The 16,837-nt window shown below is 37.2% G+C and overlaps 1 protein-coding gene across 4 annotated transcripts in view; it reads left to right on the forward strand.

The window, feature by feature from the left end:
- HSD17B12 (hydroxysteroid 17-beta dehydrogenase 12) overlaps positions 1 to 3,725 on the forward strand; it is a 224,495-nt gene extending 220,770 nt beyond the window's left edge. For all 4 annotated transcript variants that reach the window (XM_057507571.1, XM_036891682.2, XM_057507572.1 and 1 more), the window contains 2 exons: positions 1,817 to 1,966; positions 2,213 to 3,725. In XM_057507571.1, coding sequence (XP_057363554.1) covers positions 1,817 to 1,966; positions 2,213 to 2,317 — 255 coding nt within the window. In that variant the 3' untranslated portion in view covers positions 2,318 to 3,725. The remainder of the gene's footprint in view (positions 1 to 1,816; positions 1,967 to 2,212) is intronic.
- The last annotated feature ends 13,112 nt before the right edge of the window (positions 3,726 to 16,837 follow it).

The following is a 16,837-nucleotide window of genomic DNA, read 5'->3' on the forward strand; positions in this document are numbered from 1 at the left end:
AGTGCGACTTAATTCCTCTACAAGATCAAAATAGCCCAATTTATTGCTCTGTGTGTGTGTATATATATATACACACACACAGAGTGGGGGATAGAGAATTATACTTAGGCCAGTGGAAGTGTATCAGACCATCTTTATCTTGAGATGCTCAAAACTTTACAGTATGCTTAGCAGGCTTTGTGATCTCTATATGGGAACAGTTTTTAAATCTTGACTTTTTTTATAACCAGGAACCTGAGGCATAGAGATGTGACATGGTTTGCTTATGTTCCTTCATCATTTGAGACATAATATATGCATATACTCTTACTGTTCTATTCATCTTGGTGAACAAATTTTTCTTTCCTTACCCCTTGTTAGAGCCTCACTGAACACTGCATTTCATACTGTTTGCTAGTCTGAGGTCTCTCTTTGGTTTGTGCTCTCATATACTGTATAAAGCAACATGGTTTTAAAATTGAAGACCTTTGACATAATTTTGCTTGTTAAGTGAGGGATATGTGTATAGTGATAATTCAAGTAAACAAATTCTCAAAAGCCAAGTCACTTAATCAAATGGCCCTGGGAATTGAAGTGTCTGGGGACATTAGCTTACTTAGCATGGGTTTGTGGCTGCAAGGACTGCGAAAGAGAAAGGTAGAGAGGGGCAGTGGTTAGACCCTTGGGCTCTCGGTTCTTAACAGGTAGGCTGACATTTCAGCTCCCTTGTTAAGAAGGATGAGTTGTATTCCTTGACTCAGACTTGGGAGTGGAAAAAGTATAAAAAAGAAAAAACAATACAGCAAAACAAATAGCCTAAAGAGATGGGAACATTCCTTCTAGCTCTCAGCAGGAAGGAAATCCATAGTTTAAGTACATCTCAGTTTTTATTTCTACCTCTTGGAATGAAGTGTTTTATTTAGACCACCCTGTTTTGGAACAGATCCTCTTCTTTAATAAAATGCTATAATGTATACCATCTCCTTTCACAAATGTGAGATATACATAGAATGCATTCACTCTTTGGTGAAAAACCATGCCCAAGTTATTTCAGTATAGAAGGAACCTCTTGTATAATGACTCAGGAATTGTAATAGCTTCCCCTTATATTTTGTGTTGAATCATATCCCAAATGTAGCAAGCATAAGCCACAAACAACCTGCCACTAGTTAAATTCCTCATGTCGTCCCACACCAATCCTGTCAAGGGTCTCTTATTGCTCAAGCCATTTCCATTTGTTATATTGTACCCCCCACAAAGAACAAAGGAAAACAGGGAGCAGATCCCCTCTTATAACAAAGTTTATGAAACTCAGACGCAGAATGGTAGGAAACTAGAGAAGAAAAGTGGTAGCCCCAGCATGAGGAAATGAAATGTTCACTTTAAAGGGACCAGAGCTGATAGAACAATTGTAATTAATCATAAATTATGAAGGAAATACTATTATCTCTTTAGGAGAATAAAATGCAAGAATCTCCCACTTGGTGGTTTTGTAACAATGTTTGAGTTGAATCAGAGTAGAAAGAGTGTCCTGTCCTGAATCTCTGTTCTGTACATTTGTTCAGTGCCTTCTTTTTAAAGATTCAAAAAGGTATGTATTTCTGCTTGTTTTTAATGTTTTCTCTAGTCTCAAATTCTGTTTTGATTGATATATTAAATTTTGTTTGCTGTCATGTGCTCCGTTAAGCCACTTCTCTTATCTTCTCTCTATATAAGGATACAAACTTTAGATTTCATCAGAATGTTTCTGCTACAATGAACAACCACCGCAGTGAATTCTGCATTTGTGGCCTTTGCTAATCAATGGATGTTTTTTGTGGGGGTGGTGCCTTTCTAGAGTGTCCTGCCATACTTCGTAGCCACAAAACTGGCTAAAATCCGAAAGCCAACTTTGGATAAACCCTCGTCAGAGACGTTTGTGAAATCTGCAATTAAAACAGTGGGCGTGCAATCCCGCACCAATGGATACCTGGTCCATTCTCTTATGGTATGTACGCTTTTAAGTTCCACATCAGTACTTTGGCTTGGGGTTTCCCATTGAGCTACAAAATAGTATGTGATGTGTTAGCATTTATTTGTTGTCTAGATTTACTAAGGAGACATCTGTGTTACTTTTAAATACCCAAAACCTTTAAAGTCTACCCATAAATAAAACATAAAACATAAGATCTTACACTTTAATTTAGCTCAAATTGCAGGCTATAATTACTTATCTCCCCATTTCTTTCCCTAGGGTGCAGTATCCTCAATCCTGCCTTCTTGGATATATCTTAAAGTGAGCATGACTGTAGGCAAGTCCATACGAGCTCGCTATCTGAAGAAAAACAAGAAGAACTAAGCATTGATCACTGCATAGAGTAACTTGGCCAGATGCTTCAGCCTGTGCGTGTTTATTGCAAGGCACCCACCCATCTCAAAAACCTTCAGTTGCCGTTTTAATGTTACTAATAAGGTTAAATGGTGTCATGATTGGGAGGAAAGCAGAAGCGCTTTCAGAAGTTCCTGATATAAATTCTAGATATTCCCAGGAGTTATTTTGAAGTTTAACACAAATGGTCATATTAAATGGATAGAGAACTAATATTAGTGGGAACAGTGTAATGGAAGGAAAACCATTATAGCAAATCATGGTAGAGTCATACATAACACTCAACAGTTTTCATCTGGCCCAAAATGCCAATGATGATTATTTTGTATTTAATCTGAAGCATACTTTAAAAAGTAATGGCCAGCTAGTCTTCTTTGTTTTTAACACTTCGAGGGAGTAGAGATGAATTGATTCACTTACAGGAGGACACACTGCAATTTGCAATTTGCATAGCTCTCTGTCAGTTTTTCTAAAAGTATATTCCAGTTTGTGCATTTATACACTCAAAGGTAGCTAATGATGTAAAAATAATATGTGGAAATTGAGGTTTTTTTGACACGTGAAGCCCACTAAAATATGCTTTCCTCTAATACATATTCTCAGTTTAAGTATGTGTGAATACTAAAAGTTTTAATATATGATTTATAAAGATAAATGGGCAAAATATGCATTGAGATGGGCAGCCACCTGTGGTACCACTAAAACGCTGACCCAAGAAAGTGGCCTGCTTGTACCTCAGCCACCTTTGTTTCTGCACTGCACGAATACTGCTCACATCTGTGACAACAGGCTGCCCCTAGAGCAGTAATGGTATCAGTGAAGTAGTAGTATACTTTTAAGACAGTGCCCTGTGGATAACAATACAATTAGTTTTAATAAGAAGAAAGGTATAAAAGGACAAAATATGATATAAAAGGTGATATATACATGGTGATGGTTGAAAACATATTTCTTTGGTGGTTGAAGACACTTCTTTGGTGCTTGCAATTAAGACCATTTTTATACTGGCTTAATGTAAATTAAGACTTGCTTTTATCCTGCTATATATTGCTTAGGGAACTCACCAAGAAATAATTCAATGTTGTAAAACATGTAACACAGAAGGTAGGTCTTTACGTAGGCTGTGGTTCCTAGGTTCTAGGTTTAAGCACCAGTAAATCTGCAAAAAAAAAAAGAATTTTTAATTGGAATGTTGAAGTGTTTCTAGCTTCTAATTTTGCAGCTAAGGATATAAAACAAAAACAGGAAAGCCCAAATTACCATATGCTATTAGCATTCTTGTATGAAAGACTTTTTAGCACTAAAAAGTAGGAAGAACATAATCTTAGAATAATGAATAATTATTTAAGTTCAATAAATTCAGTTTTAATGAAAAACACATTTCCTTTTGCTCTCACTTTATTGTAGGAATGGTGTAATCACAGTGGCCTGGGCAGTGTTTTAATTGTTTTCACTCATTGGTTGGTTGGTTGATTGTGGTGGTGGTCATTTTGGTGGTGAAATTGGTAGAGATGGGAGGGATTTATTTACAAGTACATAAAATACTTTTTCTTTTATCCCAGTTAGGAAATAGTTATATTCTCTCTAGGAAATCCCTTAGCAATCTCAATCCGTCTGAGTTTTGGCTCTGACTGCTTCAACTTGGTAAGTATCCTTTTGTATTTGACACTCAAGGTTGAAGATGATGACATGAAAACCTGTTCCCAGGCACATGAAAAGAAAAAGCATACTGCGAGGGAAACCAGTGTACCCCAGGCCTTCACAACAGTGAAGCGTGAGGTTTAGATTTGATTCTATGTTGACTTGATTTTATAGCCTGACATGTACTAGATAAAGTTTGAACCCAAAAAGAGTAGAGTAGAAGATAGTATTGATTATTTGTGGAGAGGCAGCTTAAGTCACGACATAACAAGTTAGATTTTAATTTTTTGTTCTTTCATTGTCCTTTCAGTGAAGGAGTATGGGGGGAATGTGAGATGAGTTTTCCTATACACATAAAGATGTGTACCATTAAGATTTCTCCTTGTGCCAGTGCCACATGCACTGGGAATAAAGAAAGATGTTAATATTGGTCTCCATTTCCTCAAATGTGGTCCTGCCTTAAAGAGATGAATTCTGAGTTCTCATTTGATATTTATTGCATTGAAATACAATAGAACTGAACTTTATCTGGAGTGAATATCATTGCTGACACCAATAAAAATGGTGTTGATTCAGTGTGGAAGAGGAGGCTTATTGTGATGATAATACCTTGGGAATGAAATGAGCTTAAGTCATACTATAACTTCTTAAGACTATTGCTGTCAAAATTAACTGAAAATTCACATGGTCCTGGATTTTGCTACTTTGTTCTGTACTTTGCCAGTTCAGAAAAAATTATCAAAGCTTTTTATTTAATATTTTGAAAGCTAATTAGATTTAAAAAATTTTAAGGACTCACTACTTTGTGACATTCTAATATTTTTGGACTAGCATATTTATGTCACTCATGATGCAAAACCTAAATATGGACAGAATTTAATTCCCTTGTGGAAATATGGTTCATCTTTCAGAGATTTATATGGTGACCTCTAGAAATAGGATATTGTGTCTAGCATGAACACAAACATTAGACGATAAAATTGTAATGTGATGAATGGCATAGTACAACTTTGTCCACTCTCCTTCAACATGTCATTGAAAAGCAAGCAAAATGGGTACTTAAAATGGTAATCCTAAAAGGATAGAAGGCAAGCTTGTCTTCCTTGTTACCAAAGTTTCTAGACATACTGTTGTGTGCATTTACTGGGTGCCAGTTGTATACCATTTACTCTTTTTGGTGGGGTGGTCAGGGGGAGGCTGGAGAACAAGGCAGACAAAAATTCTTGCCTCTATAGTTCTTACATTCAAGCTGGGGAGAGGGTGGGAGAGCCAGGGAGGGAGACTGGTAATCAACAAAAGGAATAGTAATTAGTATAAATATTATGTGCTATGGGAAAAAATGAAGCAGGGTGAGGATGGGAAATCAGTGTGTGTGGAGGGGAGTGGGAGGTTTTTGTGATTTTAAATAAGGTACTCATGGTAGGCTGTAGAGAAATGGATTTGAGTAGTCTGAGGCAGCCTTCCAGCTATGTGGGGGAAGGACATTTCAGGCACACCAGCTTGTGCAAAGAGCCGAAGGAGAGAACATACCTAGTGTGTTCCAAGACTAGCTAGGAACTATTCCCTGAAGATTTCAGTGATCTTGATTTAGGTTAGTTATGGCTTTATGTTTAAATAACCATTATATTCTTGGTCATATTTTACTATCTTTATATATGGAGAATTCAGTCTGCTGGTATTTCAGTTGAAATTTTTGCATCCATATTTAGGAAATTGGCTTGTCATCTTATACTTTTCTGGTTTTCATATCAAGATTATTTCATTAAGTGAGCTGAGGAATGTTACCTATTTTACTGTGGCCTAGAAGAATCTGTTAAAGATTAGGATAGTCTTCCGTAAGTCTGTAAAACCATCAGGTCCTCATACTTATTTGTGGGAAGATTTTTAACCACTGATGATGTTACTTGAATGGTAATACTACCACTAAGGGTTTCTATTTTTTCTTGAGTCTGTTTTGGAAAAAAAAAAATTTCCCTAAGCATTCACTCATTTTCCCCTCCAAATTTATTAGCATAAAGTAACTCAAGGAATTTTCTTTTTTCTTAAACCTCTGCTAGATATATACTTAACATTTCCTTTCCGAGTGTTGTTTGAGTCTTCTCACTTCTTTTGTCATTTTGCCAGATGTTTGTCTATTTTATTAGTTTTTAAAGAACCAAGTTTAAGCTTCATTGATCCTCTCTACCCTTCTCATTTTATGTTCTGCTTTCTGGAGGATTATTCTGTTATTTTTCTTATTTCACAAATTGGACATTTAAGTCCATTCATGTTTTATGTTTTCTATTCTTACATAAACATCTAAGGTCTAGGTTTAATTATCTTTAATCTTTTATATTTAGTTGTGTGATCTACATTACACAATTTGTGTTTTACACAAGCATGTATATATGCACTTACTTCTTTCAGTGTTAATATTTAAAAATTTACTTTATTTCTTTGACTTGTGAATTATTGGAAGTATACTTTTAAAAGCACAAATTTAAGTTTTTATAAATATATTACCTTTAAAAAAACACTAGTATTAGTGTCACCATAAGACAGTTTTATATTATGTGCATTCTGATAGGATAGACTGAAGACACAACAGCACTCATGTGATATAAGCCTACCAAAAATGTATAACCTGAACCTAATCAAGAATATATACCAGAAACCCCTAAATTGAGGGATATACAAAATAACCAGCCATGTGTCAAAAGTTTCGGATACTAAAGGAATGTAACAAGTAAATGGAACTCATGATGTTGGATTGAATCCTGATTAAGAAAAAAAAATTTTTTTTTTCTCTAAAGGACATATTTCTTAACTAGTTGGTGAGATTTGAGTAAGGTCTGTAGATTAGAAAACAGCATCGTTTTCATCATGAAGTTTCATCATTGTAATATGGTTACTCAGGAGAAAGTCCTTGTTTTTTAGAAAATATACACTAGAATACTCAGGGGTAATGAGAAATATATCCACTTTATTCTCAAAAGACTCAGAAAAAATATGTATACAGAAAATGATAAAACAAATGTGTTAAAATGTTAACATTTGGGAAATCTAAGTGAAGGGTATATGGGAATTCTTTGTACTGTTGAAAATTTCCTGTAAATCTTGTTGTTATTGACTTCTAAATTGTATTGTGATCAGAGAACATGTGAGTACAGCATAGCTTGGGCAACTTACAATCTTTCTCTACCTCGGTGTTCCCTTCTGAAAAATGGGAATAATAGATTGTTGTGAGCATAAATTAATATTTTAAAGTGCTCAGAATACAGCCTGGCATAAAGTAAAAACACATATAAATGTAGGCTGAACAACGGCCCCCAAAGATACCAGGTCCTAATCCATGTACCCTATAAAGGTTATCCTATTGGAAAAGGAACTTCGTGGATTTGATTAAGTTAGAGATCTAGAAATGAAACATTCTTAGATAGGCCCTAAATGGAATCACAAGTATTTTTAGTAAGAGAGAAGCAGGGAAGGATTACACACAGAAGAGAATGTAAACACAGTGATGAGGCCACAAGCCAGGGAACACCAGCAGCCACCAGAAACTGTTAGGGGCCAAGAATGGATTCTCCCCTAACGTTTCTGCAAGATACAAAGCTCAGCCAACACCTGATATGGCCCTGAAATTGATTTTGGACATCTGTCCTATAGAACTGTGGGAGAAATATTGTGTTAAGCAACTGAGTTTGTGGGAATGATGCAACAGTCATAAGAAGCTCATACAAATGTAAGCTTTTTATTATTATTAAATTATTTTGAGATTTATTTCTAGGTATAGCCATTTTTAAAAATGTACTGTATGTGCTTAGGAAGAATATATTTTCTAATTGTTATTTTCTATATATGTCCATAAAATCAAACTTGTTAATTATGTCCAAATCTTCCATTACTTTACTGACTTCTCTCTGACCTATCATTAATTGACATAAGTATTTTGAATTCTTTCACTATGATGATGTATTTGTCAGATTCCCTGTTTTATCAATTTTTGCTTTATATGTTCTGAGGCTATCTTGTTAGGTGAATAAAGTTTAGGATTATGTCTTCCTGATAAATTAAATCTTTATTTCATTTAGTGACATCCTTGTTGTTAATACTCTTGCCTTAAGATCTTTTTCTGGTAATATCAAATTAGCTCCCTCTGCTTTATTTTGGTTTATATTTAGTGTATATTTTTCAATTCTTTAAACTTCTATCTTTCCACATGTTTAATGTTTTAGCTTTGTCTCTTGTAATCCAAGTAAACCTGTATTTTGTTTTTGGTTGTTTTAAATTTGGTAATCTCTGCCTTTTATAGGTAACTTTATCCCATTTACATTTGTTATGATTCCTAAAACATGAAGATTTCTATCTTGCTCTTTTGTTTCTCTCTTTTTTGCTTCCCCCCGCCCTTTCTTGTTTGGCTTGATTGTTTTTTGTTCCATTTCTTCCTGTATACTACTTTGGAAATTTTACACTCTCAGTTTTTCTTGTGTTCACTACTGAACCTTTTCAGTGCATACTTAATATGATCTAAAGTTATCTGAAGTCATAATCCCTTCTTTAATAGTGTATGGTCTTTAGAACATTATAATTCTGATCAACCCTTTCCTGACTTCATGATTTTGTGGGCCAGTATTTTAACTTGTTTTTTTTAAATCCATTAATTGGATGCTTTCATTATTATACAAACATGTTGGTATAAAATAAATTCCCACATGCCCATCAATTTCTTTGCACACCTCATATCTCAGACCTTCCTTCTGGTATATGTCACAGTTTGATTGGAACCATGTTTTTTTCTTTCTTGGAGCTATAATCTAAGTAATGGTCTGACTTAGAATTGATGGCATCCTAAAATTAATGAAATATCTAATCATTCTGATTTCCAGCTTGCATTGTTGGTGTTCAGTAGTCAGTGTCAGTATAGCATTTCTTTCATAGGTAACTTATTTTAAGACACCTTTTGACTTGGTGTTCCTTACTATTATGACAATGTGTCTAAACGTGGGATTTTAAAAATTTATCCTATTTGGTTAATGCTTCCTATATCTAGGAATTCATGTCATTTCTGAAAAAATCTCATTGTCTCCATCTGAACCTCCAGTTTATGAGCCTTGTATCTTTATTCTTTCTTTTAACCTCTCGTATTTTCCATTCTCCTTGTCTCCTTGAGCTGCATGCTGCATAATATCCTTATATTTACATTCTAGTTCTCTAATTCTTCATATATTTTTATCAGCTGTTAAAGCTACCTTCACTATTACTTTAATTTCGTTTTATGAAAGATGGGCTTGCATTTCTGTGTCCCATTGTGCTGTGGCAGTCAGAAAGATGGTCTGTGGCAGGCTAACACCCTCAGGGTACTGCACAGACATGACTGAGGCACACCGCCAGTCTGCTTGTGAAGAAGCAGCAGCTCATCCTGGAGTTTTAGCCTGAGGGGCAGGCTTCAGGTTTGGCACACATCTACTGTCCTACAGAGCGGCTCTCAAGGGACATGTGCTGCTGATACCATCTTCGTCCGCTCCCTCTGCCTTCCTTGTTCACTGGTAGCTCGCAGAAAAGAGCACATGCACTGTTCTGGAGCCCCAGTTTTTGCAACTGCCTCCCTCATTGTTTTCTTTTTTTATACTGCCCTCTGATTCCAGCTCTAGTTTCAGTGTCTTATACTTCCCCTTTTGGTTTGTTTTCTTTTTGCCATTGTAGATATTTATTTCTTGCAAATCCAGCCTTGCATTAAAATGGATAGAGTAGTTAGAAATTAATTTTACAGGAGTTTGGATAATTTTTAATTTTACAGGAGCTTGGGAAGTTATGTTTTTTACATTTCTTTAGGTGGGAATTCAGTATGATGTGAGCTAATAGATAAGATAGAACAACATAGGGAAAAATAAACATTTTTATTCAGAACGGAGGATCCATACAGACTACTTCTCACTAGCATTTGTAGGCACATTGTAGCCACTCTATGTTTGTTCTTATTTAGCCAGAATCTAGTAGTATTCAAGTGCACAGCCAGAAGCCTCCATTGAGTTTTTCTTCTTGTCTCTCTGTGCATCTGGTTGGATATTTTCTATTGACTTTTTAAAAAAATTAATAGACTGTATATATTTTTTATTTTCTAATTTTTCATTAAGGTATTCTTGATATACACTCTTATGAAGATTTCACATGAAAAAACAATGTGGTTACTACATTAACCCATATTATTGAGTCCCCCACGTACCTCACTGCAGTCACTGTCCATCAGTGTACTAAGATGCCACAGATTCACTATTTGCCTTCTCTGTGCTACACTGTTTTCCCCGTGACCCCTCACACCATGTGTACTAAACATAATACCCCTCAATCCCCTTCTCCCTCCCTCCCCACCCACCCTCCCACAGCCCTCCCCTTTGGTAACTGCTAGTCCCTTCTTGGAGTCTGAGTCTGCTGCTGTTTTGTTCCTTCAGTTTTACTTTGTTGTTATACTCCACAAATGAGGGAAATCATTTGGCACTTGTCTTTCTCCCCCTGGCTTATTTCACCAAGCATAATATCCTCCAGCTCCATCCATGTTGTTGCAAATGGTAGGATTTGTTTCTTTCTTACAGCTAAATAGTATTCTGTTGTGTATATGTACCACCTCTTCTTTATCCATTCATCTACTGATGAACACTTAGGTTGCTTCCATATCTTGGCTATTGTAAAAAGTGCTGCAATAAACTTAGGGGTGCATATGTCTTTTTGAATCAGAGAAGTTGTATTCTTTCGGTAAATTCCAAGGAGTGGGATTCTGGGGTCAAATGGTATTTCCATTTTTAGTTTTTTGAGGAACTTCCATACTGCTTTCCACAATGGTTGAACTAGCTTACATTCCCACCAGCAGTGTAGGAGGGTTCTCCTTTCTCCGCATCCTTGCCAGCATTTGTTGTTCTTAGTCTTTTCTATGCTGGCCATCCTTACTGGTGTGAGGTGATATCTCATTCTGGTTTTAATTTGCATTTCCCTGATGATTAATGATGTGGAGCATCTTTTCATGTGTCTGTTGGCCATTGGAATTTCTTCTTTGGAGAATTGTCTCTTCATGTCCACCCATTTTTTAATCACGTTATTTGCTTTTGGGTGTTGAGGCATGTGAGTTATTTATATATTTTGGATGTTAACCCTTTGTTGGATAGGTCATTTACAAATATATTCTCCCATACTCTGGGATGCCTTTTTGTTCTGTTGATGGTATCCTTTGCCATACAGAAGCTTTTTTGTTTTATGTAGTCCCATATGTTCATTTTTGTTTTTGTTTCCCTTGCTCAAGGACATGCATTCAGGAAGAAGTTGCTCATGTTTATGTTCAGGAGATTTTTGCCTATGTTGTCTTCTAAGAGTTTTATGGTTCATGACTTACATTCAGGTCTTTGATCCATTTAGAGGTTACTTTTGTGTATGGGGTTAAACAATAATCCAGTTTCATTGTCTTGCATGTAGCTGTCCAGTTTTGCTAACAACAGTTGTTGAAGAGGCTGTCGTTTCCACATTGTATATCCATGGCTCCTTTATTGTATATTACTTTACCATATATGCTTGGGCTTATGTCTGGGCTCTCTAGTCTGTTCCATTGGTCTATGGGTCTGTTCTTGTGCCAGTACCAAATTGTCTTGATTACTGTGGCTTTGTAGGAGAGCTTGAAGTGGGGGAACATAATCCCCCCAGCTTTATTCTTCCTTCTCAGAATTGCTTTGGCTATTTGGGGTCTTTTGTGGTTCCATATGAATTTTAGAATGATTTGCTGTAGTTCATTGAAGAATGCTGTTGGTATTTTGATAGGAATTGCATTGAATCTGTAGATTGCTTTAGGCAGGATGGCCATTTTCACAATAATAATCTTCCTGTCCATGAGCACAGGATGTGTTTCCATTTATTGGTATCTTCTTTAATTTCTCTCATGAGTGTCTTGTAGTTTCAGAGTATAGGTCTTTCACTTCCTTGGTTAGGTTTATTCCTAGGTATTTCATTCTTTCTGATGCAATTGTGAATGGAATTATTTTCCTGATATCTCTCTCTGCTAGTTCATTGTTAGCATGTACAAATGCAACAGATTTCTGTGTATTAATTTTGTATCCTGCAACTTTGGTGAATTCAGATATTAGATCTAGTAGTTTTGGAGTGGATTCTTTAGGGTTTTTAATGTAGAATAACATGATATCTGGAAACAGGGACAGTTTAACTTCTTCCTTCCAATCTGGATGCCTTTTATTTCTTTGTGTTGTATGATTGCCGTGGCTAGGACCTCCAGAACTATGTTGAATAACAGTGGGGAGAGTGGGAATCCTTGTCTTGTTCCCAGTCTTAAAGGGAAAGCTTTCAGCTTCTCGCTGTTAAGTATAATGTTGGCTGTGGGTTTGTCATATATGGCCTTTATTATGTTGAGGTAATTGCGCTCTCTACCTATTTTGTTGAGAGTTTTTATCATGAATCGATGTTGAATTTTGTCAAATACTTTTTCAGTGTCTATGGAGATGATCAATATGGTTTTTGTTCATTTTGTTAATGTGGTGGATGATGTTGATGGATTTTTTAATGTTGTACCTTCCTTGCATCCCTCGAATAAATCCTACTTGATCATGACGGATGATCTTCTTGATGTATTTTTGAATTTGGTTTGCTAATATTTTGTTGAGTATTTTTGCATCTATTTTCATTAGGGATATTGGTCTGTAATTTTCTATTTTTGTGGTGTCTGCCTATTTTTGGTATTAGAGTGATGCTGGCCTCATTGAATGAGTTCAGGAGTATTCCCCCTTCTTCTACTTTTTGGAAAACTTTAAGGAAGATGGATATTAGGTCTTAACTAAGTGTTTGATAAAATTCAGCGCTGAAGCCATCTGGTCCAGGTATTTTGTTTTAGGTAGCTTTTTGATTACCAATTCAGTTTTGTTGCTGGTTATTGGTCTGTTCAGATTTTCTGTCTCTTTCTGGGTCAGCCTTGGAACGTTGTATTTTCCTAGAAAGTTGTCCATTTCTTCTAGATTATCAAGTTTTTAGGCATATAATTTTTCATAGTATTCTCTAAGAATTCTTTGTAGTTGTGGTGTCTATAGTGATTTTTTCTTTCCATTTCTTATTCTGTTTATGTGTGTAGACTTTTTTTTTCTTGATAAGTCTGGCTCGGGGTTTATCTATTTTGTTTATTTTCTCGAAGAACCAGCTCTTGCTTTCATTGATTCTTTCTCTTGTTTTATTCTTCTTGATTTTATTTATTTCTGCTCTAATCTTTATTATATCCCTCCTTCTACCGACTTTGGGCCTCGTTTGTTCTTCTTTTTCTAGTTTTGTTAATTTTGAGTTTAGACTGTTCATATGGGATTGTTCTTCTTTCCTGTGGTAGGCCTGTATTGCAGTATGCTTTCCTCTTAGCACGGCCTTTGCTGCATCCCACAGATTTTGCGGTATTGCATTATTGTTGTGATTTGTCTCCATATATTGCTTGATCTTTGTTTTTATTGGGTCATTGATCCATTGGTTATTTTGGAGCATGGTGTGAAGCCTTTGTGTGTTTGTGGGATTTCTCATTTTTTCTGTGTAATTTATTTCTTGTTTCATAACCTTTGTTGTCTGAGAAACTGGTTGGTACAATTTCAGTCTTTTTAAATTTACTGAGGCTCTTTTTGTGGCCTAATATGTGGTCTATTCTTTAAAATGTTCCATGTGCACATGAGAAGAATGTGTATTCTGTTGCTTCTGGGTGTAAAGTTCTGTAGATGTCTGTTAGGTCCGTCTGTTCTATTGTGTTGTTCAGTGCCTCTGTCTCCTTACTTATTTTCTGACTGGTTGATCTGTCCTTCAGAGTGAGTGGAGTGTTGAAGTCTCCTAGAATGAATGCATTGCATTCTGTTTCCCCTTTTAATTCTGTTAGTATTTGTTTCACATATGTGGGTGCTCCTGTATTGGGTGCATATATATTTTATAATGGTTATCTTGTTGAATCGACCCCTTTATCATTATGTAATGTCTTTCTTTGTCTCTTGTTACTTTCTTTGTTTTGAAGTCTATTTTGTCTGATACAAGTACTGCAACTCCTGCTTTTTTCTCTCTGTTAGTTCCATGAAATATCTTTTTCCATCCCTTGACTTTTAGTCTGTGCATATCTTTGGGTTTGAGGTGGGTCTTTTGTAGGCCGCATATTGATGGGTCTTGCTTTTTTATCCATTCTATTACTCTGTGTCTTTTGATTGGTGCATTCAGTCCATTTACATTTTGGGTGATTATTGAAAGATATGTACTTATTGCCATTGCAGGCTTTAGATTCGTGGTTACCAAAGGTTCAGGGGTAGCTTCTTTACTACCAGTCTAACTTAACTCGCTTATTAAGCTATTATAAATATAGTCTGATGATTCTTTATTTCTCTCCCTTCTTATTCCTCCTCCTCCATTCTTTATATGTTAGGTGTTTTATTCTGTACTCTTTTGTGTTTCCTTTGAGTGCTTTTGTAAGTAGTTGATTTTGTTTTTTGCCTTTACTTAGTACTTGGTTGGTCTGCTTTCTTTGCTGTGATTTTATTTTCTCTGGTGACATCTATTTAGCCTTTGGAGTGCTTCCGTCTAGAGCAGTCCCTTTAAAATATTCTGTAGAGGTGGTTTGTGGGAGGCAAATTCCCTCATCTTTTGCTTGTCTGGGAATTGTTTAATCCCTCCTTCATATTTAAATGATAGTTGTGCTGGATACAGTATTCTTGGTCCAAGGCCCTTCTGTTTCATTGCATTAAATATATCATGCCATTCTCTTCTGGCCTGTAAGGTTTCTGTTGAGAAGTCTGATGGTAGCCTGACAGGTTTCCTTTGTAGGTGACCTTTTTTCTCTCTCTGGCTGCCTTTAATACTCTGTCCTTGTCCTTGATCTTTGCCATTTTAATTATTATATTTCTTGGTGTTGTCCTCCTTGGGTCGCTTGTGTTCAGAGATCTGTGGACTTCCATGGTCTGAGAGACGATTTCATCCCCCAGTTTGGGGAAGTTTTCAGCAATTATTTCTTCAAAGACACTTTCTATCCCTTTTTCTCTCTCTTCTTCTTCTGGTATCCCTATAATGCAAATATTGTTCCTTTTGGCTTGGTCACAGTTTTCTTAATATTGTTTCATTCCTGGAGATCCTTTTATCTCTCTCTGTGTCAGCTTTTCTGTGTTCCTGTTCTCTGATTTCTATTCCATTAATGGCCTCTTGCACCTCATCCAGTCTGCTCTTGAGTCCTTCCAGAGATTGTTTTATTTGTGTATTCTCCCTCCTAACTTGATCCTTTAGCTCTTGCATATTTCTCTGCAGGTCCATCAGCATGGTTATGACCTTTATTTTGAATTCTTTTTCAGGAAGATTGGTTAAATCTGTCTCCCTAGGCTCCCTCTTGGGGGTTGTCTGGGTAATTCTGGACTGGATCAAGTTCTTCTCCCTTTTCTAGAGGTAGTCGTAGGCAGTTGGCACATGTGTCAGCTGGGAGAACAATGTCCCCTCCTGCACCTTGCCCTTCTCCACTGCCTGTGCCTCTTACCCACACATGGGAAGCAGCTTCTGGTTTTATTTCCTGATTCGCCACGGGTGGGGCAGCCATTGGGGCAGCCCAGTGCCCTACGGGTAGAGGCAGGCACGCCGGGTGTGCTCTCCTGCGAGAATGGTAACCGTTCACGCCCTGTCCCCGCTTCCTCTGTCTGTGCTGGTGTGTTGCACACCAGTTGGGGCCTCTGAGTCTGGCTTGGGTGTCTCCGGAGGAGGCTCTGGAGGCTGCTGTGGGCACGGCTGCTCTCAGGCTGCTCCCCTGCCGTGGCAGGGCCACACGGGAGGGCAAATGGACGGGAGACTGTTTATCGCCGTGAGGGGCTTTAAAGCTGCGTTGCCTCCCAGGGGTCTGGGGCTCCTGAAATTCCCTGGAATTCCCAGCTGCTGGGCTTAGTGTGCCGGGATGGTTCCATTCAGCTGTGGAGTCCCTGTCCCTTTAAGACTTTCAAAAAGCACTCGCTTTTCTTTTGTCCTATGGATGCCAACTGTGGGGACCCCTCACAGGTTTTACTGTTCTGTTTCCCTAATATCCAGCACAACATGAACTTTGTGTCTGCATTCCCAGTGTGTATTACTAGGGCTGGGTATTTAGCAGTCCTGGGCTCCCACTCCTTCCCCGCTCCGACTCCTCTCCTCCCGCCGGTGGGCTAGGGTGTGCGGAGCGCTCACGTCCCACCAGGCTGCGGCTTGTATCTTAGCATCTTCGCGAGGTGCTGAGTTCTCACAGATGTAGATGTAGCCTGACCATTGTACTGTATCTTCTGGCCTCTCTTTTAGGAATAGTTGTATTTGTGTATTTTCAAAAATATGTATGATTTGGGGAGGAGATTTCCACTGCTGTACTCATGCCGCGATCTTGGCTCCTCCCCTCGGGTCTTGTTTTTTTATCCATTCAGTGACTCTGTGTCTTTTTTTTGGTGCATTCAGACCATTTACATTTAGGGCGATTATCGATAGTTATGTACTTTTTGCCATTGCAGGCTTTAGATTCGTGGTTACCAAAGGTTCAAGATTAACTTCCTTACTACTAAGCGTCTAACCTAACTCCCTTTTTATGCTATTACAAACACAATCTAAATGTTCTTTTTTTCTCCTTTTTCTTCCTCCTCCATTCCTTATATATTAGTATCATATTCTGCACTCTTTGTCTATCCCTTGATTGAGTTTGGAGGTAGTTGATTTAATTTTGCATTTGCTTAGTAATTAACTGTTCTACTTTCTTTACTGTGGTTTTATTACCTCTGATGACAGCTATTTAACCTTAGGAACACTTCCATCTATAGCAGTCCCTCCAAAATACACTGTAGAGATGGTTTATGGGAGGTAAATTCTGGAAATTGTTTAATCCTT

The sequence above is a fragment of the Manis pentadactyla genome, chromosome 9, assembly GCF_030020395.1.
Source record: "Manis pentadactyla isolate mManPen7 chromosome 9, mManPen7.hap1, whole genome shotgun sequence".
Lineage (NCBI taxonomy): Eukaryota > Metazoa > Chordata > Mammalia > Pholidota > Manidae > Manis > Manis pentadactyla.